General features: G+C 46.6%; 1 protein-coding gene across 2 annotated transcripts in view; it reads right to left on the bottom strand.

Annotated features, from left to right (window-relative positions):
• Nucleotides 1-16,977, bottom strand: part of MROH7 (maestro heat like repeat family member 7) — a 66,921-nt gene extending 49,944 nt beyond the window's left edge. Inside the window, exons 1-2 of one of the 2 annotated variants that reach the window (XM_003921520.3) lie at nucleotides 16,791-16,977; nucleotides 6,294-6,302 (exon numbers count right to left, since the gene is read on the bottom strand). Coding sequence is in view for 1 of the 2 variants with exons in the window: in XM_003921519.3 (XP_003921568.1) it covers nucleotides 5,856-7,086 (1,231 nt within the window). In the remaining variant the exon portion in view is untranslated. Of the gene's footprint in view, nucleotides 1-5,855; nucleotides 7,087-16,790 lie in introns of those variants that run through there. The other variant, XM_003921519.3, reaches the window with a different exon arrangement.
• Between the last annotated feature and the right edge of the window lie 7,129 nt (nucleotides 16,978-24,106).

The following is a 24,106-nucleotide window of genomic DNA, read 5'->3' as shown; positions in this document are numbered from 1 at the left end:
TCTGGCAGATTTTTGTTTTTTGTTTGTTTGTTTGTTTGTTTGTTTGTTTGTTTGAGATGGAGTTTCGCTCTTGTTACCCAGGCTGGAGTGCAATGGCGCGATCTCGGCTCACCGCAACCTCCGCCTCCTGGGTTCAGGCAATTCTCCTGCCTCAGCCTCCTGAGTAGCTGGGATTACAGGCACGCACCACCATGCCCAGCTAATTTTTTGTATTTTTAGTAGAGACGGGATTTCACCATGTTGACCACGTTGGTCTCGATCTCCCGACCTCGTGATCCACCCGCCTCGGCCTCCCAAAGTGCTGGGATTACAGGCTTGAGCCACCGCGCCCGGCCGATTTTTGTATTTTTAGTAGAGACAGGGTTTCATCATGTTAGCCAGGCTGATCTGGAACTCCTAACCTCAGGCAATCCACCTGCCTCTGCCTCCCAAAGTCCTGGGATTATAAGCACGAGCCACCATGCTCAGCCGGTGGGGGGGGTGGGCGGGGGGAAATTCAGTTGTTTTTTTTTTAAAAAATACACTGGGCGGAGCATGGTGGCTCCTGCCTGCAATCCGAGCACTCTGGGGGGCCGAGGTGGGTGGATCACTTGAGGTCAGGAGTTCGGCCCACATGGTGAAACCCTGCCTTTACTAAAAATACAAAAATTAGCCAAGTATGGTGATGCATGCCTGTAGTCCCAGCTGCTTGGGAGGCTGAGGCAGGAGAATGGCTTGAGTGAGGTGGAGGTTGCAGTGAGCTGAGATGGTGCTGTTGCACTCCAGCCTGAGTGACAGAGAGACTCTGTCTCAAGAAAAAAAAAGGAAAGAAAATAAAAGAATAAATTCGTGCCAGGCGCGGTGGCTCAAGCCTGTAATCCCAGCACTTTGGGAGGCTGAGGTGGGTGGATCACGAGGTCGAGAGATCGAGACCAACCTGGTCAACATGGTGAAACCGCGTCTCTACTAAAAATACAAAAAATTAGCTGGGCATGGTGGCGCGTGCCTATAATCCCAGCTACTCAGGAGGCTGAGGCAGGAGAATTGCCTGAACCCAGGAGGCGGAGGTTGCAGTGAGCCGAGATCGCGCCATTGCACTCCAGCCTGGGTAACAAGAGCAAAACTCCGTCTCAAAAAATAAAAAAATAAAAAATAAATTGGTCAGGTGTGGTGGCTCACACCTATAATCCCAGCACTTTGGGAGGCCAAGGCCAAGGCAGGCGGATCATGAGGTCAGGAGTTCGAGACCAGCCTGGCCAACATGGTGAAACCCCATCTCTACTTAAAATACAAAAATTAGCTGGATATGGTGGCAGGCGCCTGTAGTCCCAGCTGCTTAGGAGACTGAGGCAAGAGAATTGCTTGAACCTGGGAGGTGGAGGTTGTAGTGAGCTGAGTCCATATCATTGCACTCTAGCTGGGTGACAGAGCAAGACTCCATCTCAAAAAATAAAATAAATTAAGTTCGGGCTCTTACCTTATATATATACAAAATTTAACTCAAAGAATTTCACTTAAGAACTAAAACTATGAAACACAGAAAAACATCTTTATGACACTGGATTTGGCAAATATTTCTTGGATATGACACCAAAAACACAGGCGCTCAAAAGTGGAATATGCTGGGCGCAGTGGCTCAAGCTTGTAATCCCAGCACTTTGGGAGGCCGAGGCGGATGGATCACGAGGTCAAGAGATCGAGACCATCCTGGTCAACATGGTGAAACCCCGTCTCTACTAAAAATACAAAAAGTTAGCTGGGCATGGTGGCGCGTGCCTGTAATCCCAGCTACTCAGGAGGCTGAGGCAGGAGAATTGCCTGAACCCAGGAGGCGGAGGTTGCGGTGAGCCGAGATCGCGCCATTGCACTCCAGCCTGGGTAACAAGAGCGAAACTCCGTCTCAAAAAAAAAAAAAAAAAAAAAAAAGTGGAATATGCCCCAAACCATCGAATCACACTTTTTTTTTTTTTTTTTTTTGGAAAAGACAGTCTTACTCTGTCACCCAACCTAAAGTGCAGTGGTACGATCACAGCTCACTTCAGCCTCCACTACCTGGGCTCAAGCAATACTCCCATCTCAGTCTCCTGAATAGCTGGGACCACAGGCACACACCACCATGTCTGGCTAATTTATTTTTATTTTTTGTAGAGACAGGGTCTCCCTGTGTTGCCCAGGCTGGTCTTGAATTTCCGGGCTCAAGTGATCCTCCCGCTTCAGCCTCCCAAAGTGCTGGGATTATAGGTGTGAACCACTGCACTCGGCAAATGCCACATTTTATTTTATTTTATTTTGAGACAGAGTTTCGCTTTGTCACCTAGGCTGGAGTGCAGTGACATAACCTTGGCTCACTGCAACCTCTGCCTCCCAGGTTCATCTGATTCCCAAATAGTTGGGGTTACAGGCATTTGCTGCTGCACCTGACTAATTTTTTTTTTTTTTTTTTTTTTTTTTTTTTTTAAGACAGAGTCTTACTCTGTCACCCAGGCTGGAGTGCAGTGCAGTGGCATGATCTCAGCTCATTGCAACCTCCACCTCCCAAGTTCAAGCAATTCTTTTGCCTTAGCCTCCTGAGCAGCTGGGATTACAGATGCGCACCACCACACCTGGATACTTTTTGTATTTTTAGTAGAGAAGGGGTTTTACCGTATTGGTCAGACTGATCTCAAACTTCTGACCTCGTGATCTGCGCACCTTGGCCTCACAAAGTGTTGGGATTACAGGAGTGAGCCACTGCACCTGGCCTCAGCTAATTTTTTGTATTTTTAGTAGTGACAAGTTTTCACCATGTTGACCAGGCTGATTTTGAACCCCTGACCTCAAGTGATTCCCCTCCTCAGCCTCCCATTTTGCTGTGATTACAGGCATGAGACACCGCACTGGCTATCCCATTTTAAATGGGTGAATTATATGTCAATAATAACTGAACATCCACATGCAAAATAATGAAGCTGAACCCCCACCTCACATCATATACAAAAAATTAACACAAATTGTACCAAAGACCTAAAGGTAAGAGCTAAAATTATTAAACTCTTAGAAGAAAACATGGACATAAATCTTCCTGACCTTAGACTAGGCAATGGTTTCTTTAAATATGACACCAAAAGCACAAACAATAAAAGAAAAATTACACAAATTGGACAATGTCAAAATTTAAAACTTTTGTGTTTCAAAGAACACCATCAGGAAAATAAAAAGGCAGCCAACAGAATAAAAGAAAAAATATTCGTAAATTGGTTGGGCATGGTGGCTCATGCCTGTAATACCAGCACTTTGGAGACTGAGGAGTGAGGACTACTTGAGCTCAGGAGTTCAAGACCAGCCTCAACAACATAGTGAGACCAGTCTCTACAAAATATACAAAAATTAGCCAGGTGCGGTGGTGTATGCCGGTGGTCCTAACCACTTGGAAGGCTGTGGCGGGAGGATTTCTTGAGCCTGGGAGGTGGAGGTTGCAGTGAGCAGAGATCGTGCCACTGTGCTACAGCCTGGGTGACAGAGCGAGGCCCTGTCTCAAAAAAAATAAATAAATAAAAATATAAAATAGCCAAAAGATAGAAACAATCCACATGGCAATCAAATGACAAACAAAATGTGGTGTGTCCATATGAAGAATATTATTTAGCCATAACAAGGAATGAAGTACTGATACATGCTACAGAGAGAATGAACCTTGAACACATTCCGCTAAGTGAAAGAAGCCAGTCACAAAGGACAACATGTTACATGATTCTATTTCCATAACATGTCCAAAATAGGTGAACTACAGAGACAAAAAGTAGTGATTGCCCAGGGCTGGGTTGAGAGCAGGCATGGATTGAGGGTGATGTCTAAGGGGTGCAGGGCTTCTTTTAGGGATGACGAAAATGTTCTAAAATTGATTGTAGTGATAGTTGTACAATTCTGTGTATATAAAAAGCCATTAAATTACATACTTTGAAAGAGCAAATTGTATTTACAGTTATATCTCCACAAAGTTGTTTTTTTTTTAAGAAAAACTTGCAAAAACTAAGTTTCTCTAGATCATCAGCATCATCAATATCAAGTAGGAATTTTATTAAAGAATAACATACTATAGGCCAGGCATGGCGGCTCATGCCTGTAATCCTAGCATTTTGGGAGGCCAAGGCTGGCAGATCACAAGGTCAGGTGTTCAAGACCAAACTGGCCAACATGGTGAAACCCTGTCTCTATTAAAAATACAAAAAATTAGCCGGGTATAGTGGCATGTGCCTGTAATCCCAGCTACTTGGGAGGCTGAGGCAGGAGAATTGCTTGAACCCAGGAGGCAAAGGTTGCAGTGAGCAGAGATCATGCCATTGCACTCCAGCCTAGGGGACAGAGCAAGACTCTCTTTCAAAAAAAGAAAAAGAAAATACCATAAAGTATCTAAGATTAACCCATCCAAGGGTGCAACAGACTTCTGTGAAGAATTTTTTAAATCCTAGTAAAGGATATATCCTATGTAAAGGAAAATGTGAATAGGTGAATAAACTGATAACATTCTTTTAAAAATGCCAGCAAGATTTTTTTGAAGCCCTGAAAAAATCCCTAAGAAACCCTAGGAGTGGATTCTAAAATGTATAGAGGCTAGGCGAGGTGGAAAACACCTGTAATCCCAGCACTCTGGGAGGACCAGGTGGGAGGATGGCTTGAGGCCAGGAGTTCAAGACCAGCCTGGGCAACACAGCGAGGCCCCGTCTCTACAAAAAATAAAAAATAAATTACTCAGGTGTTCACCTGTAGTCCTAGCTGCTCAGGAGGCTGAGGCAGGAGGGTCTCTTGAGTCCAGGAATTCAAGGCTGCAGGGAGCTATGACTGCATCACCCAACTCCAGCCTGGGCAACAGAGTGAGACTTTGTCTCAAAAATAAAATAAAATATTATCTATTAATAGCTAAGTTGATTTTCAGGAGAATTTTAAAGAAGGATCCTTGGTCGGGCATGGTGGCTCACTCCTGTAATCCTAGCACTTTGGGAGACTGAGGTGGATGGATCACCTGAGGTCAGGAGTTTGAGACCAGCCTGACCAACATGGTGAAACCCTGTCTCTACTAAAAATACAAAAATTAGCTGGGCATGGTGGTGCATGCCTGTAATCCCCTCTACTCGAGAGGCTGAGGCAGGAGAATCATTTGAACCCAGGAGGCGGAGGTTGCAGTGAGCCAAGATCGTGCCATTGGGCTCCAGCCTGGGCTACAGAATGAGGTTCCCTCTCAAAAAAAAAAAAAAAGGTTGGAGGTGAGGGACTCTCACCAGATATGAACATCTATTTACAAAACCATGGTCCTTTTAAAAAATCTTAATATAGTATTGGTGCATGAAAAAGAAAAATTGATTGGGAGAAGACATTTACAGCATCGGAAACTGACAGGATTAGTTTACAGAAATCCTGCATATCAGGAGGGAGACACAGGTTCCAGACAGGACCTCAAGGCCCTACTCAGGTGGGGATGGCAAAGTCTCAGTAGAGGTGAGCTGAGCCTAGAGCCTGCCTGCTCCAAGACAGACCTGCAGACCTGAGAAGCCAGGTCTGAAATGTAGCAAGGAAGAAAGAGATGTACATTTTGAATAGAAGGGATAGTTTGATACAATAGACTTATAATTTGGACAGAATAGGAGTATTATCATATAGTGATATTATAGTCAAGGAAGTTGAAGCTCAGAGAGATTAAGTAGCTTGTCCCAAGTCACTCTGCTAGCAGAGGCTGATTACTAGATGTCTAGTACAGAATTAATAGATCAGATATTATCAACTGCCTACTGTCCCCTCCCTTCCTTCCTTCCTTCCTTCCTTCTCCTCTCCCTACCCTACGAGTTTGAAGACAGAATTCTTCCAGGACAGTGCTCTCTCTAGGGCTGTGGCCCTGGCCTTACCCGCAGAGATGGCTTGCAAGGTCACGGCGTCCTTGCCCGTGGGATTGGTGGTGGGGAGTCCCAGTGGGAACTGGCCCATCTCAGTGCTGGCCATCTCACTCCAACTCTCCAGATTCTCCTCCAGGGGTACAGTGAGGATGCTGCTGTCCTCGGCATAGTCCTGCTGACTGCTCAGTGTCACGGTGGAGGTGTCACTGAACAGGAGGCTGGAGCCCAGGCTCAGCGTGTCATTGGAGCCCAGGATTAGGGTCATGCATGAGGATGGAGAGACGGTGGAGTTGGGCCCATGGGCACTGGAGTGCAGGCTGATACCGTCACTGGAGCCAGGAATCGGGGTCAGATACGAGGCTTGAGTGATGGTCATGTTCAAATCAGATCTGGGGTGGCTGTTGGAAGCCACATTCATGGTTCCCTTGGAATTTGTGCTCCAGGTGGTACCAAAGGCTCCTTTTGAAACAGACTGAGAGATGTTAGGTGAAGCCAAAGTGATGGTGTCATCGGTGTCTGGGATTAGGGTCCCACGAGCACCTGGAGCTATGCTCAGGTTCAGCTTGGAGTTGTTTCTTGAGCCCATGTCGAGCAATGGACTGGAGTCAAGGTCCAGAGAAGAATTTGAGGCTGGAATAAGGAGTGCTTTTGAGCTTGGCCTAGAGATGCAGTGGCCCAGAACCAGGCCTTCTCTGGAATGGTGCCTTCTAAATGGGTTTAGTTCATGCCTGGAAGGGTTGGAGTTACTCTGACCCATCTCAAAAATCTTACTTGAGAGGTACTTGACGGCCTCTTCAGAATCTGACCAAGGGTGGTTCCCTGAGCTCAGACCAGTGGCCTCAGCAGAGCTAGGACTCACAATGGAATTTGAGGCAGGACAGAGGTGCCCCTGCGAGTCAGGCCTTGAAGCGTCCTGGGAATCCAGGTCTAGGGCTTCACCAGAACAAGAACTGGTGATCTGGAAGGAAGCCGGAGCGATGGCCCTGCTGTCATCAGGTCTGGGGGTATTTTCAGACACCAGGCCTGAGGTCTCCCCTGAGACAGGACTTAGAGGTGGAGTAAGATCTGGAATGAAAGGCAAGCCAGAACTCGGGAGTAGATTCAACATAGGCACATGAGCCGTGTCTAGGTGGGGCCCAGGGCTGGTACCAGACCCTAATCCTGGGGCCCCACAGGAGGTGAGACTTTGTGTCATCTTTGAGTCTTCATGGAAGACCGGGTTAGCCCCTGGACTCAGGGCCATGTCCAGTCTGGAGGTCTCTCAATGCCAGTGCCCGCTTCTCTTCAACAGCCAACTGTCACGCTCCCTGCAGCAGTCTTGAGAGAGAGAAAAGACAAATGCAGCCATGCCACACCTGTTAAGGTTTTTCCAGGGCTCCCACTATTCTTAGGATGAAAGCCCCTTGCTGTGACTTACAAGGCCCTGGTGGCTGTGCCCAGCCCACCTCTCTGGCCCATCACTGGCCACTTGCCTCCACAATCGCTCAGTTCCATTCTTTGACCACAGCCTGCTCCCTCTTGGCTCATGGCCCCGAACAAATGCAGTTCCCTTAGCTTGTGGAATTCTATGGGGTAATTCTCATTATCATTTGCTAATCCCACTTCTAGCAAAATACTCATCATATTTCATTCCAGTGACTCATTTAGTGGTCTGGCTCTTGCTAGAGATGAGCTTTGCAATGACAAGAACTGTGTATATCTTTGCCCCTGGGGCAACCCCAGCTCCTAGCCCAGTGCCAGTTGTACAATTGGAAGTCTACAAACAGACAAATGATGAATCTCTTCTACTTTGAGGGAGAAAAGGGGAAGGAAGAGCCTCCTTATGAGTTACCCCACTTGCAGCTGGCCACATGTGACAGGGCGACAGTGCACCAGCAAGGAGCCCTGAGACTTGAGAGACTGGGGTGCTCCAAACCAGAGCCAAACCCCTAAGTTGCTAGAACTACTCTGCCAGAAGCTGTGGCACTAGATTCTCAAAGCAACCCTGGCAAAGCTGCCTACAGCCTCAACAGTTTTCTGTTCTGGGAAGAGTGCCTTTCTCAACACTTACTGCACGGTCCGCAGACCAGGCACCCGCACGTCTGTGAACCAGCTCCCTGCTACACACACTCACGCACACACACACTCACACACACACACACACACACACACACACACACCCAGTAAGTTAAATACTATTGCTCCACTTCATACATGAGGAAGTGAAAGTCAAAGAGAGGTCACTCACCCCACTGGCCCTCTGGGCAGCCAAGACTATCTCTATGCCATCCCCCTGCCTAAACACCTCCAAGGCTTCTGAAAGGCCCTTCTGTAGCTGGTCCCAGTCCCCTTTCCACCCTTTTTGCCCCTCTATATGTCCCCTTTCCTTTTCCATTCCACCCTTGCTGGAATCCTTTGACTTCCTCCAAAGAGCCAGGCTCTCTCAGTTAGGTCTGGGCCTTCCACAGGCTGGGCATCCGTCTCCTTCCTCAGCTAATGCCTGCAGCCTTTCAGGCTTCAGCTCAAACGCTAAGAGCCTTCCAGATCCCCTAGACGGGCGGGGGCCACCTGAAAGTCCCCAGGGCACCTTGTTCCTTCCCGTCTCCTGGCTCACAGTATCTGGCTTCCCCACTAGCCCATGAGCTCCACTGATGCAGAGACTGCATCTGCCTTGTTCTCTGCCAATTTCCAATGGTGAGTATAGCACCTGGCATACAGTGAATGTCCAACGCACGTTTGTGTTATTTCATTATTTTTCTCTCTTCTTTGTAGTTTCTGTTTTGTGTTTCTTTTGGCAAGGTGTGAGGACAGAACCACACAGTGATGGTGGCGGGGGGCCAGGGAGATGAGAGAGTTGGGAAAGAGAAAAGAAAATGTAAGGAAAGAGGGTGTGCAGCCAGGCACAGGGGCTCACAGCTGTAATCCCAGGACTTTGGAAGGTCGAGGTGGGAGGATTGCTTGAGTCCAGGAGTTCCAGACCAGCCTGGACACCATAATGAGACTGTCTCTACAAACACACACACACACACACACACACACACACACACATTAGCTGAGTGTGACAGCATGCACCTGTCATCTCAGCTACTCAGGAGGCTGAGGTGGGAGGATCACTTGAGTCCAGGAGGTTGAGGCTAAACTGAACTGTGATTGCACCATTCATTCCAGCCTGAGTGACAAAATGACACCCTGTCTCAAAAAAAAGCGGGGTGGCAATGAGCATGCAAGAGGGGAAATACTGAACAGTAGTAAGGAAAGTAGGGAGAGAAGAAAGGAACAGGAAGGAAGAGAGGAGAGGAGAAAGACACACGGGAAGAGAAGAAGGGAGAAAGGAGAGGGAAGAGGCAAAAAGGGAGGGAGAAGGGAGAAGACGAGGTAGTAAAGAGGAGAGGGAAGAGGAGGGCCGGAGGGAGGGAGCCGAGGAAATCAGAGCAGGGCAATGGGTGGGTGCGGGCGTTGTTCTTCATTTGATGATGTATTCTTTCACTAACTCATTTAATCACCCTCATTTATTATGCATTCATGTGCTAACTCATTCGATGAATCATTCACTCACTCCACAAATTCTGCTGTGTGTATTTATAGCGTGGCTTTGGAGAGACCACAGGTTTGGATTCGTGTAGTCCTGAGTTTAAAGCCCGGCTCAACCCTCTGGCTAGTCGGGGTGAACTTGGGCCAGGGACTTTTCCCCTCTGCCTTGTCCTCCCCATCTCTAAGTTAGGGAGCGTATAAAGCCTTCCACAGGGGTGATTGTAGTTACCGTGCCTGGCACGGAGCGCATGGCCCAGCGAAGCCTGGCCTAAATGGTAGCTACTTGTTCTATTTCTCTCTGCCAGGCACTGTGGACGGAGAAGAACAAGGCACTCAGCACCCAGTGGGATCCAAGCAGGCGGTTCCTGCACAGCCTTGAATCGGCCTTGGAAGCAAGCAGTGTTCACTTACCATCAGCACCAGAGGCAATTTTATCCTGAATGTAAACTTGGATTGTTCCTTGATTTCACAGTCTCTTTCCAAAGCCCTGTACTTAATTTCATGTCCATAATTATGTCTCTTTTTACTTAAGGAGGAGCCTGAATCTTCCCTTAATGATCTCTCCCACCCATGTGTAAACGTGCCACATGCACACACACACAGACAGACCACAGTTACCAAAGGGAGGCGTTTGCAACCTGGAAAATAATGGCTTGTTGCAGCCTATGAGGCAGTGAGTAAGCTCTTCAAAGACCTAACTTGTTTGGGCTGAGGAAGAAAGTCTACATCTCTACCTCAGCAACCCAGCAGATGCACCACACCAGGTCACTGGGCAGAAGGCCACAGGTCTCAACCCCAGCTGACCTCCCTCAATCCTCCTCCACCATCCTGCAACAGACAGGCAAGGCTCCAGAGCTGCCTGGCAGTGGCTGGGGTAGCCCATGGCTTGCCCTCTGCCAAATGGACACTGTGCATTAGGAGGAGCTGTGGCTGTTGAGGGGCTTGGGTGGGATCCACAGGAGCTAAAGGAGCTTACCACTTCCTGCTGACAGCCACAAACTGTCTATTGGCCTTTGCCCTACGATCCTGGGGCCCCACATGGAAGGGGCAGAGCACAGCCATAAAACAGCTAGTGCTGTCTGAGACAGAGAGAATCATTGACCAATTCCCATCCTCTCTTCTCCACCTCAATGAACCCTTCCAGGCCCTGGACAAGGGTTGCTAGAGCCTTCGGGAAGTAGAACTATCAATAGGTCATCCAGCTCATCATTGAGAACACACTGTTATCAGATGTGACGGCCTGGAATGTGGGAGGCGCTTGCACAATTACCTACACACACACATGTGCACACACACAACATCTGAGACTGGGGCGCCTCAGACCCAGAGCAGCCAAAACATACTCTCCATTTTCCCCCAGATAGGACTCCTCTGTTTTCCTCCATTGCAAGGAACTGGTACCATCTATCATACAAACCAGAAACCACATCCTCCTTGACTGCCCTTTTTCTCACTTGCTGCACCCAATTTTGGCCAAGTTCTGTAAATTCTGGCTCCAGAACAGCTCTCAAATCTTTCTGCATTTCTTCATCACCACCACCAGACCCTAGCCCAGTTCCCATTGCTTTGGGACGGGGTCTTGGAATTGCTTGCTCAACAGGGGTCCCTGTATCTAGGCCAGCTTCCAACAAACAATTTCCAAAGTAAGCCACAGAGATCTTCCTTTAAAATTGCATACAGACCAGGTGCAGTGGCTCACACCTGTAATCCCAGCACTTTGGGAGGCCGAGGTGGGTGGATCACCTGAGGTCAGGAGTTCAAGACCAGCCTAGACAAAATGACGAAACCCCATCTCCACTAAAATACAAAAAATTAGCCAGGCATGGCGGCATGCATCTGTAATCCCAGCTACTTGGGAGGCTGAGGCAAGAGAATCACTTGAACCCGGGAGGCAGAGGTTGCAGTGAGCTGAGATTATGCCACTTCACTCCAGCTTGGGCAATAAGAGTGAAACTCTGTTTCAAAAATAAAATAAAATAATAAAATTGCACGCAACAGTGTGGTACTGACATAAGGATAAACATATAGACTAATGAGACAGAATATCAAGTCCAGAAATGAGTCCATGCATACACAGTCAAATGATTTTTGACAAGGCCGATATAACTGCTAGGGAAATAATAGTCTCTTCAGCAGGTAATCTCAGCACTTTGAGAGGTCAAGGTGGGAGGATCACTTGAGCCCAGGAGTTTGAGACCAGCCTGGGCAACATAATGAGATTCTATCTCAAAAATAATGGTAATAAATAAATAATTTATATATTTAAAAAGAATAGTCTTTGCAACAAATGGCAGTAGAACAGCTGAATATTAACATGCAAAAGAATAAAGTTGAACTCCTGTCCCACAACCATTTCTTTTGGCAGTGGGGACGGAGTCTCCCAGGTTCAAACGATTCTCCTGCCTGAGCCTCCCAAGTAGCTGGGATTACAGGTGCCCACCACCAAATCCAGCTAATTTTTTTTTTTTTTTTTTTTTTTTTTTTTTTTGTGGAGACAGGGTTTCACCATTTGGCCAAGCTGGTCTCAAACTCCCGACCTCAAGTAATCCTCCTGCCTCAGCCTCCCAAAGTGCTAGGATTACAGGTGTGATCCACTAAACCCAGTCTCCTATCCCACATTCTATACAAAAACTAACTCAAACTGGATTAAAGACCTGCATGTAAGAACTAAAACTATAAAACTCTTGGAAGAAAACACAGGAGTAAATCTTCTTGACCTTGGATTTGGCAATGGTTTCTTAGCTATGACACCAAAAGCATGAGCAACAACAACAACAAAAAATAGGTAAATTGGACATCAGCAATATTTAAAACTTTTTTGCCTCAAAAGAAACCATCAGCCAGGCACAGTGGCTCATGAGAGCCAAAGGTGGAAACAACCCAAACACCCACATACTGATGAATGGATGAACAAAATATGGTATGTCCACACAGCGGATTACTCAGCTACAAAAAGGAATGAAATACTCGTGAATGCTAAACATGGATGAACTTTGAAAACATTATGCTAGGTGAAAGAAGCCGGTCACAAAAGACCACATATTATATAACTCTATTTACATAAAATATCCAGAGTTGTCAAATCTACAGAGACAGTAGGTTAAAGCAGACAGAGAGAGGTTGTCAGGGGAAGGGAGAAGCAGGGAATGGGAATAGACTGCTTAATGGGTATAGGGTTTCCTTTTGGACCAAAAAAATGTTCTGATAGTAATGATGGTTGCACAACCTTATGAATTTTATGCTAGGTGCTTTTTTTTTTTTTTTTTTTTTTTTTTTTTTTTTAAATGGAGTTTTGCTCTTGTTGCCCAGACTGGGGTGCAATGGCGCAATCTCAGCTCACCGCAACCTCCGCCTCCCAGGTTCAAGCAGTTCTCCTGCCTCAGCCTCCGAGTAGCTGGGATTACAGGCATGCACCACCACACCCAGATAATTTTTTGCATTTTTGTTTTAATAGAGACAAGGTTTCTCTCTGTTGGCGAAGCTGGTCTTGAACTCCCAACCTCAGGTGATCCACCCGCCTCAGCCTCCCAAAGTGCTGAGATTAAGGTTTGAGCCACTATGCCCGGCCACCACAGTTTTTTTTTAATGCATGCAATAGATAAGATTGTCAATTCACTTTTTTCTGTTCCTCCCTTATAAAAATAACTAAATATTCCGGAAATAGTTCAACAGACAACTGTAAAAGGACTCTGATGGCTGGAAAGAAGGCAGCAGACTGACTAGGCATCTGAGGACTTGAAGGTTGACACTCTGGTGAGTTTCCTGGAGTTTTCTTTTTATCACTCACGTAACCCAAACTGGGCACCAAAGAAGCCTGCCACACAGATCTGCCGAGAGCATAAAGTAGAAGAAAAGCCTGCTCTCCCAGCCAAAAGACTAGGAAAGAGGAAGCCCAACAGAGAGGGTTTCCCAGCAGGGAGCCCCAATCCCTACTCCATACCTGGAGCCATGACAGACCAATCCAATCTGGAGTTGCCATGTCAGCAGAACCCTGCATCTTGCGGGCCCTCCACCCAGCATCAGATATTTTACCAGACCCTACATCTCCTGGCCTCCGCCACCAGCTCCAGTGATAACAAGTGGCCCAGGGAAGTGCCTTCTACCCCTGCAGGCGGCACCAGCCGGAATAAGCAGGAGCCCCGGCAGTGGCGGAAAAATGAAGCAGACCAGGACTCAGAGCTACCACTGGGAGCCGGGCCTGTACCAGGACTGTCAGAGTCCAGAACTGTGCCAACAACTTCTCGACTTAAAAATAACTTTTGGCTGGGTGTGGTGGCTCCTGCCTGTATCCCAGCACTTTGGGAAGCTGAGGCAGGTGGATCACTTGAGCTCAGGAGTTCAAGATCAGCCTGGGCAACATAGCAAAACCCTGTCCCTATAGAAAATACAAGAATTAGCCAGGCACATTGGTGTGTGCCTGCAGTCCCAGCCTACTTGGGAGGCTGAGGCAGAAGAATTGCTTGATCCCGGAAGGCGAGCTGCAATGAGCTGAGATTTTGCCATTGCACTCCAGCCTGGGTGACAGGTGTCTCCTCCCCACTCCCCACCAAAACAAAGGCCAGGCGTGGTGGCTCATACCTGTAATACCAGCGCTTCGGGAGGCTGAGGTGGGTGGATCACCTGAGGTCAGGAGTTCAAGACCTGCCTGGCCAACATTCTTTTTAGTAGAAACCCCATCTCTACTAAAAATACAAAAAATTAGCCAGGTGTGGTGACAGGTATCTATAATCCCAACTACTCAGGAGGCTGAGGCAGGAGAATCACTTGAACCCCAGAGGCAGAGGTTGTAGTAAGCTTAGACCATGCCACTACACTCCAGCCTGGGCAACAGAGCAAGACTCCATCTCAAAAAAAAAAAAAAAAAAAAGAAAGAAAAAGAAAAGAAGTATCACTGGAGCTGCAGTCCACAAAAGTAGGCCAGAACCTACAAACTAAACCTTAACACAGTGGCTCATGCCTATAATTCCAGCACTTTGGGATGCCAAAGCAGGCAGATCACTTGAGGTCAGGAGTTCAAGCCTGGCCAACATGGTGAAACCCCATCTCTACTAAAAATACAAAAAATTAGCTGAGTATGGTGGCATGCACCTGTTATCCCAGCTAATCAGGAGGCTGAGGCAGGAGAATTGCTTGAACCTGGGAGGTGGAGGTTGCAGTGAGCTCAGACCATGCCACTGCAATCCAGTTTGGGTGACAGAGCGAGACTCTGTCTCAGAAAAAAAGAAAAAAAATCTTAATACCTAACAAGTCAAAGATGTAGTAAAAATCACTCATCATACCAAAAACTAGGAAAATCTAATCTTAAGTCAACCAACCAATGTTAACACTGAGATGAATCAGATGTTGGAATTTTTGACAAGGATTTCAAAGCAGTCATTATAAAAATGCTTTGGCTGGGCATGGTGGCTCATGCCTGTAATCTCAGCATTTCCGGAGACCAAAGAGGCCGATCTTTTGAAGCCAAGAGTTCAAGACCAGCCTGGACAACATGGTGAAACCCCATATCTACTAAAAATACAAAAATTAGGTTGAGCGCTGTGGCTCATGCCTGTAATCTCAGCATTTGGGAGGCTAAAGTCGGCAGATCACAACGTCAAGAGATAGAGACCATCCTGGCCAACATGGTGAACCCCATCTCTACTAAAAATACAAAAATTAGCTGGACATGGTGGCACATGTCCGTAGTCCCAGCTATTCAGGAAGCTGAGGTAGGAGACCGCTTGAACCCAGGAGGCAGAAGTTGCAGTGAGCTGAGATCATGTTACTGCACTCCAGCCTGGTGACAGAGTGAGACTCCATTAAAAAAAAAAAAAAAAAAAAAAAATTCAAAAACTAGCTGGGCATGGTGACAGGACATGCCTGTCCCAGCTACTAGGGAGGCTGAGGCATGAGAATCACTTGAATCTGGGAGGCAGACATTGCACTATACTCCAGTGTGGGTGACAGAGTGAGAATCCATATCAAAAAAAAAAAAAAGAAGAAGAAGTTACTTGGCTAAACATGGTGGCTGATGCCTGTAATCCCAGCACTTTGGGAAGACAAGTCAGGAGCTTGAGGTCAGGAGCTTGAGGCCAGCCTGGCCAATATGGTGAAACCTCGTCTCTACTAAAAATACAAAAATTATCCAGGCATGGTGGTGGGCCCCTGTAATCCCAGCTACTCAAGAGTCTGAGGCAGGAGAATTGTTTGAATCTGGGAGGCAGAGGTTGCAGTGAGCCAAAATCGCACCATTGCACTCCAGCCTGGGCAAAAGGGCAAGACTCCATCCAGAAGAAGCAGAAGCAGAAGGAGGAGGAAGCAAGAAAGAGAGAGAGAGAGAGAGAGAGAGAGAGAGAGAAGGAAAGAAAGAAAAAGAAAAAAGAAAGAAAGAGAGAGGGAGGGAAGGAGGGAGGGAAAGAAAGAGAAGAAAAGAAAGGAAGAAAGGGAGAAAAAAGGAAGGAAGGAAGGAAAGGAGGGAGGGAGGGAGGGAAGGAAAAATCTAAACAACAAAGAGAAAGACACACACACACACAAACATACACACACACACACACACACACAATGAATGAAACCTCAGGAATCTGTGGAACAATAACCATGTCTTCCTGTTTGTTATTCCCCATTCCCTCTGCCACTTTTAGGTCCCTATCCTAAAGGCAAAGTTCAATGAAAACAAGGCAACTTTCCTGATGCCCAGCTATAATGCCAGACTCCAAGGCTTTGGAGTCAGGCAGACCTGAATTCAAACCCTTCTCTCTCACCAGCTGTGTGAACTTCGGATGTCCTCATCACTCTAAGCCTCCAGTTTAATATTAATAATAATATCTTTTTTTTTTTTTTTTTTTTTTTTGAGATAGAGTTTCGATCTTGTTACCCAGGCTGGAGTGCAATGGTGCGATCTTGGCTCACCGCAACCTCCGCCTCCTGAGTTCAGGCAATTCTCCTGCCTCAGCCTCCCAAGTAGCTGGGATTACAGGCGCACGCCACCATGCTCAGGTAATTTTTTGTATTTTTAGTAGAGACAGGGTTTCATCATGTTGACCAGGATGGTCTCGATCTCTTGACCTCGTGATCTACCCGCCTCAGCCTCCCAAAGTGCTGGGATTACAGGCGTGAGCCACCGTGCCCGGCCCAATAATAATATCTTAATATTCCAGATGGGATAGCCCACCCAAAGTGATGATCGCAGGGCCTGGCCCACAGCAGGCGCTCAATAAATGCTCATCCCCACCATCCCTTCTTCCCCCTGGGTGAGGGCAGGCTGGAGAGACTTGGCAAAAAGACAAAAATATACTTTCCAGACTCCAAGCCTTCTCTTTCCCCAGATCTATGGCATTCCCTCCCTGCATCTTTTCACTCCCTTCCCCTTACCTCTCCCCAACACCCAGCCACTACACTGTCAGGACCTGAACTTTCTCTGTGAGCCTTGAGCTGCTCATGTAAAGTTCAATGTGTTACCTCCACCTGGGGCATCCACATGGTAACGGAAGATTCAGCTCTAAGCCACAGGTATGAAGTTCTAACTGCGAAATTAGAGGCAGAGCGGGGAGACTTTTACCCAAAGGGGTGGGGACAAGGTGGTAATTGCCTTGTGGAGGCGGTGGAGGCTGTCCCCACCCCTAGGACTTTCCCAGAACCGCCGCTCAGCTTACCTAGGCTATCCCAGCCCAAGCAGGCCAGTGTTACAGGCTTTATGAGGTCACCATGACCCAGAAGTCTCCCGGCCAATGAGGGCCCTGCTCCCACCTACACAATGGAGAGAAGGGATGGGGTCCTTGCAAAAAGAACCTGTCTTGAGACCCTCCTCAGCCTCCTGGAAAGAACTTCACTCTACAAACACTGAGTTTCTCATCCAGAATTCAAGTGTTCCCATAAAAGCCCCTCACCATATGACCCTGGACCTCTGTTTATCCCAGGGGGACAAGGACTTTGAAATCAAGTGGTCTCTGATGAGGCAACTAAGATCCACAGCGAGAAAATATTGGCCCATGGTCAGGAGCTAGGATGCCTGCCTGTCCTCGCTCCCGAATCCTTGATCTTTTTCCTGCTCCGCCCTGGCTCCTGTTCCAGGCACAGATAAGAGTGTGTGGAGGCCGGGCGCGGTGGCTCAAGCCTGTAATCCCAGCACTTTGGGAGGCCGAGGAGGGTGGATCACGAGGTTGAGAAATCCAGACCATCCTGGTCAACATAGTGAAACCCCGTCTCTACTAAAAATACAAAACATTAGCTGGGCATGGTGGCACGTGCCTGTAATCCCAGCTACTCAGGAGGCTGAGGCAGGAGAATTGCCTGAACCCAGGAGGCGGAGGTTGTGGTGAGCTGAGATCGCGCCATTGCACTCCAGCCTGGATAACAAGAGCAAAACTCCGTCTCAAAAAAAAAAAAAAAAAAAAAGAGTGTGTGGAGCAGGGCAGGAATGAGGTCAGGGCAGGAATGAGGTCAGGGCAGGCCATGGCACAGCAGCGTCACCTAGATCTTTCCTTAAGAAAAGCAGGACTCCGTGGCTACCTTTCTAAAGAAAATCCTTTAGTGATGAGCAATAGTTCAGCAATTAAGATGATTGGAGGCCGGGCGCGGTGGCTCAAGCCTGTAATCCCAGCACTTTGGGAGGCCGAGGCGGGTGGATCACGAGGTCGAGAGATCAAGACCATCCTGGTCAACATGGTGAAACCCCGTCTCTACTAAAAATACAAAAAAATTAGCTGGGCATGGTGGTGCGTGCCTGCAATCCCAGCTACTCAGGAGGCTGAGGCAGGAGAATTGCCTGAGCCCAGGAGGCGGAGGTTGCGGTGAGCCGAGATCGCGCCATTGCACTCCAGCCTGGGTAACAAGAGCGAAACTCCGTGTCAAAAAAAATAAATAAATAAAATAAAAATAAAAATAAAGAAAAAGAAAAAAATAAAATAATTCAGCCAGACATGGTGGCATGTGCCTGTAGTCACAGCCACTTAGGATGCCAAGGTGGGAGGATCACTAGAGCCTGGGAGCTTGAAGCTACAGTGAACCATGATGCCGCCACTGCACTACAGCCTGGGCAACAGAGCAAGACCCTGTTTCAAAAAAAACAAGTTCTTTTCTCAAACCTGCTTCTTTTCCCAGTGCCCCCTCCCTCACTCTTTAACTCCTGTGACAAGCCCCTCCCAGTGACTGCTTTTGACTCCTCCCTCTTCTTCCCTGGCCTCTGCATGTAAACTCCCAAGTCCTTTCAATTTTACCTCAAAATCTGCTCGTGGCCTCCAACCTCACACCCTCCCTCCTAGCTCAGGTCTTCATCATTGAAATCCCAGATTCTGGCCAGTCCTGTAAATAAGGTCCCACAGGGCAGGCGTTGCCATCTCCTAACCACCACCCACACTAGACAGAGAGGGAGCTTCCCCAACAATTCATTTCCCCTCTTAACACCGTCCGTGCCCTTCACTTCTGCCAGGGTCACATCCAGCTCCCTAGTCTGACATTGAGTCCCCTCACAGTCTGCCCTGCCTGCCTATCCATCTTGTCTCTGCTCTCTTTTGATTTTTAAGTGTGTACTGAAGCAGAAAATTGCATATGTCATGTCTATTTTTATGAATTTTCACCGAGTGAGCACACCCATGTAACCAGCACCCAGATCCAGAAATAGAACATTACCAGGACGCAGAAATCTTCCTCAGGTCCCCTTCTAATCGCTATCATCCTCCCCGTTAGGGGACCACTATCCTGACTTTTAATATGATTTCCCTGTTTTCATATAATCTCTTTATGTAAATGGAATTATACAACACAGACTCTTTTCTTCTGACTTCTTTGGTTGAATATTATGTTTGTGAGATTTAAAAAAATTTTTGCACCCAATGGCTCTTTCTTCTTTTCTGATATCTGTCAGTTTCTCTTTAGGTTCTCTCTGTTTTTGCTCTCTTTCCAGAGTCTTCAGGAGGCTTTTTTGTTTTGTTTTGTTTTTGTTTTTTGTCCAGGGTTCATAATTGTTAACTGTATGAAGATTGATCTGATAGGAGCTACTTGGCCATTGATACAAGAAGAACCTCTCCTTTTTCATTTTCATTTCATTTTTCTCTTTCCTCACTTTCTTTTGGATTATTGAATTTCCCTTTCTTTCCCTTCCCATTTGTTTGGAAGTTACACATTATATGTCTATTCTTTCTTTCTTTTTTTTTTTTTTTTTGAGATGGAGTCTCACTCTGTCGCCCAGACTGGAGTGCAATGGTGCAATCTCAGCTCATTGCAACCTCCGCCTCCCTGGTTCAAGCAATTCCCCTGCCTCAACCTTCTGAGTAGCTGGGATTACAGGTGCATACCACCGTGCCTGGCTAATTTTTTTGTATTTTTAGTAGAGACAGGGCTTCACTATGTTGGCCAGGCTGGTCTCAAACTCCTGACCTCAGGCAATCCACCTACCTCAGCCTCCCAAAGTGCTGAGATTACAGGCATGAGCCACTGTGCCCAGCCTGTATATTCTTTCTTATTTCTCTTTTGAGACAGGATCTGGCTCTGTCCCCAGGTTAGAGTGCAGGCTCAACTCCACCCCCAACCAGGCTCAAGGGATCGTCGTGGGCTCAAGCAAGTCTCCTGCCTCCTCCCAAGTAGCTGGGACCAGAGGTGTGTGCCATCACACTTAGCTAATTTTTTTAATGTTTTATAGAGACTGGGTCTCCTATGTTGTCCAAGAGGGTCTCATATATATCTGTTGGGGGGTTTTTTGTTTGTTTGTTTTTGTTTTTGAGACAGGGTCTCGTTCTGTTGCCCAGGCTGGAGCACAGTGGTGTGATCATGGCTCACCATAGTCTCAACCTCTTTGGGTTCAAGCGATCCTCCCACCTCAGCCTTCCAAGTAGCTGGGATTATAGATGCATGCCATCATGCCTAGCTAATTTTTTAAAATTTTTCATAGGGACAATGTTTCACCATGTTGCCCAGGCTGATCTCAAACTTTAAAGCCAGAGCAATTCTCCCGCCTCAGCCTCCCAAAGTGCTAAAATTACAAGCATGCACCATTGCACCCAGCCCATATATATCTATTCTTAACATGCAAACTTTAGTTAGCAAAGTCCAAAATTAATACTGCTACCCTCCTTCAAGAAACAAGCAAAAAATGGGCTGAGCACAGTGGTTCACACCTGTAATCCACACTTTGGGAGGTCCATGGCAGGAGGATCACTTGAGGCCAACAGACAAGCCTGGGCAACACAAGGAAAGTGTCTCTACAAACAAACAAACAAAACCTCCAAAGACAAAAAAACACAGGGACTGGCTGGGCACAGCAGCTCACTCACGCCTGTAATCCCAGCACTTCGGGAGGCTGAGGCAGGAGGATCACTTGAAGTCAGGAGTTTTGCTACCAGCCTAGCCAACATGGTGAAATCCCTTCTCTACTAAAAATACAAAAAGTGGCTGGGCCTGATGGCACATGCCTGTAATCCCAGCTACTTGGGAGGCTGAGGCACAAGAATCGCTTGGACCCGAGGGGCTGAGGTTGCATTGAGCAGAGATTTTGTCACTGCACTCCAGCCTGGGCAACAGAGCAAGACTCTGTCCCCCCCAAAAAAAAAAAGTTTCTTAGTAGTAAACTTCTTTAGTTTGCCAAAAAGTTATAATTGTCATTCTCGAAACATTTTTACTGCATGTAGGAGCCTAGAGTGTTATCTTATTTTAGTACATCAAAGTGAATATTCCACTGCCTTCTGGCTTCTGTGGATTCTGTTGAGAAGTTAGTCTGCCACCTTTTTGGTGATCAGTCTATTCGTGCCTGGCCCGAATCTATTTTTAATGGCTGCTTCTAAGATCTTTTACTTTGAGCCAGGTGCAGCAATTCATGCCTGTAATCCCAGCGCTTTAGGAGGCTGTGGTGGGAGGATAGCTTGAGGCCAGGAGTTCAAGACCAGCGAGACCCTGACTCTATTTTAATTTTTTTTAATTTTAATAAAAAATAAATAAGATCTTTTACTTTGGTGTTATACACTCTTATCATGCCACATTATACGTAGGAATTTCTTTGTATTTTTCCTATTTGGAATATTTGGTGTTGATCAGAAATTTTAAACAATTTTCTAGAAATTGCTTTTTTCCCATTCTTTCTCTGCCTTGTGCAACTCTGATGAGATGCACACTAAGCCTCTTCTCCTCCTCTAGGCTGAAGTGCAGTGGCATAATCTCCGCTCACTGCAACCTCTACCTGCTGGGTTCAAGCAATTCTCCTGCCTCAGCCTCCCAAGCAGCTGGGATTACAGGCATCTGCCACCATACCACCTACCTAATTTTTCACACCTGGCTAATTTTTGTATTTTTAGTAGAGAGAGATGGGGTTTCACCATGTTGGCCAGGCTGGTCTCAAACTCCTGACCTAATGATCCACCTGCCTTGGCCTCCCAAAGTGCTGGGCATGAGCCACCATGCCCGGCAGCTTTTTATTTATTTAAACATATTAAACAGGCTGGGTATAGTAGTTCACACCTTAATCTCAGCATTTTGGAAGGCCTTGGCAAGAGGATGGATTGAGTCCATGAGTTCAAGGCCAGCCTAGCAACATACTAAGACCCTGTCTCCACAAGAAAAACAATTAACCAGGTATGGTGGTGCACACCTGTAGTCCTAGCTACTTGGGAGGCTGTGGTGGGAGCATCACTCGAGCCCAGGAGGTCAAGGCTGCAATAAGCCATGATTGCACCATTGTATTCCAGTCTGGATGACAGCAAGATACCGTCTCAAAAAAAATAAAAATAAAAATAAACCCAGGAGGCGGAGGTTGCAGTGAGCCGAGATCGCGCCATTGCACTCCAGCCTGGGTAACAAGAGCAAAACTCCATTTCAAAATAAATAAATAAATAAATAAAATAAAATAAAATAAATAAATAGAAATAAAAACAAAACACGTTATTTTACTTCTGATAATTTTGTATTCTGAACACTTTGTGGGCCTGATTTTGCTGTTTACTTCATCTCTTGGTTTTCACCCATGGGTGCCTTACTTTCTTATGACTTTTGGGATTGTTGACTATGAACTGCCTATTTTCCCTGCCCAGAATTCCTTAAGGCTTGGAGTGAAGCTATGTTCTCTTGTTTTGTTTTGTTTTGCTTTTTGTTTGTTTGTTTTGAGACAGATTCTTGCTCTGTCATCCAGACTGGAATGCAGTGGGGCAATTCCTGCTCACTGCAACCTCTGCCTCCTGGGTTCAAGTGATTCTCCTGCCTAGCCTCCCTAGTAGCTGGGATCAGAGGCATGAGCCACCACACCCTGCTAATTTTGTATTTTTTGTAGAGATGGGGTTTCACCATGTTGGCTAGCCTGGTCTTGAATGCCTGACCTCAAGTAATCTGCCTGCCTCAGCCTCCCAGAATTCTGGGATTACAAGCATGAGCCACTGCATCCAGCTTCTATGTTCCTTGTTAGAAATGCTTGTTCTGGCTGGGCACAGTGGCTCAAGCCTGTAATTCCAGCACGTTGGGAGGCTGAGGTGGGTGGATCGCAAGATCAAGACCATCCTGGCCAACATGGTGAAACCCCATCTCTACTAAAAATACAAAAAAAAAAAAAGAAAAATTAGCTGGGCATGGTGGCATGCACCTGTAGTCCTAGCTACTGGGGAGGCTGAAGCAGGAGAATTGCTTGAACCTGGGAGGTGAAGGTTGCAGTGAGCCGAGATCACACCACTGCACTCCAGCCTGGTGCCTGGTGACAGAGTGAGACTCTGTCTCAAAAAAAAAAAGAAAGAAAGAAAGAAAAGAAATGCTTGTTCTTCAGTGCTGAAAAGAAGAACTAATGCTCAGACAAAGAATTTTCTCAGCGAGGCAATTTTACTTTCTGCAGAAAGGGTGCTGCTCGCTAGCAATTTTGCCACAAGAGCACACTGGACAAAGGAAAGGCAGGAATATTTATCCTTCAAGCATTGAGTCTTTTTTTTTTTTTTTTTTTTTTTTTTTTGAGACAGAGTTTCGCTCTTGTTACCCAGGCTGGAGTGCAATGGCGCGATCTCGGCTCACCGCAACCTCCGCCTCCCAGGTTCAGGCAATTCTCCTGCCTCAGCCTCCTGAGTAGATGGGATTACAGGCGTGTGTCACCATGCCCAGCTAATTTTTTTTGTATTTTTAGTAGAGACGGAGTTTCACCATGTTGACCAGGATGGTCTCAATCTCTTGACCTTGTGATCTACCCGCCTGGGCCTCCCAAAGTGATGGGATTGTAGGCGTTAGCCACCACGCCCGGCCTTCACGCATTGAGTCTTTACTGCTGTGTCCTATCTCTGTTGGTTGGAGCTGGACCTCACAGTCTAAGCTAAACTTGATTGGCTAACAACTTAAAACTTTCCTAAATAGCTAAAAGCAATGGAGAATGAAGAAAAAGAGGAAGTTTCTTGCAAATGGACTTAGAAAAGTAATAACATTTCTAAATAAGGAAGGGACATGGGCTATGAGCCGGGACATGCCTGAGAATGTCCAGAAGGAATATCTTGGTTAAAGTACAAGGACATAGAATGTACTTATTCCTTTATTTCTAACAGCTACATAGGACAGGGCTTAACAAAAAGTTATTAGAAAAATAAAAAAAAATAAAAGGTTTTGAAGGAAGTTAGCTTTAAAATAAACTCTTATTTCTAACATTTATTGTTTATTCTTTAACAAGAAGGGAAGCTGTGAAGAGGAACTTTTTACTTTCCACATTCCTCTTAAGAAAACTTGTTTTTGCTTGTAGTAGTAATCCTGGGGCACCACCTACATGAAAACACTTTAAATAAAATTATATCATTTAGAGTGTTTAGACCACCTACACAGTGTGAATTAGGACC

The sequence above is a fragment of the Saimiri boliviensis genome, chromosome 11 (assembly GCF_048565385.1).
Source record: "Saimiri boliviensis isolate mSaiBol1 chromosome 11, mSaiBol1.pri, whole genome shotgun sequence".
NCBI classification, from domain to species: domain Eukaryota; kingdom Metazoa; phylum Chordata; class Mammalia; order Primates; family Cebidae; genus Saimiri; species Saimiri boliviensis.
This window is presented reverse-complemented; position numbering and strand designations above follow the sequence as displayed.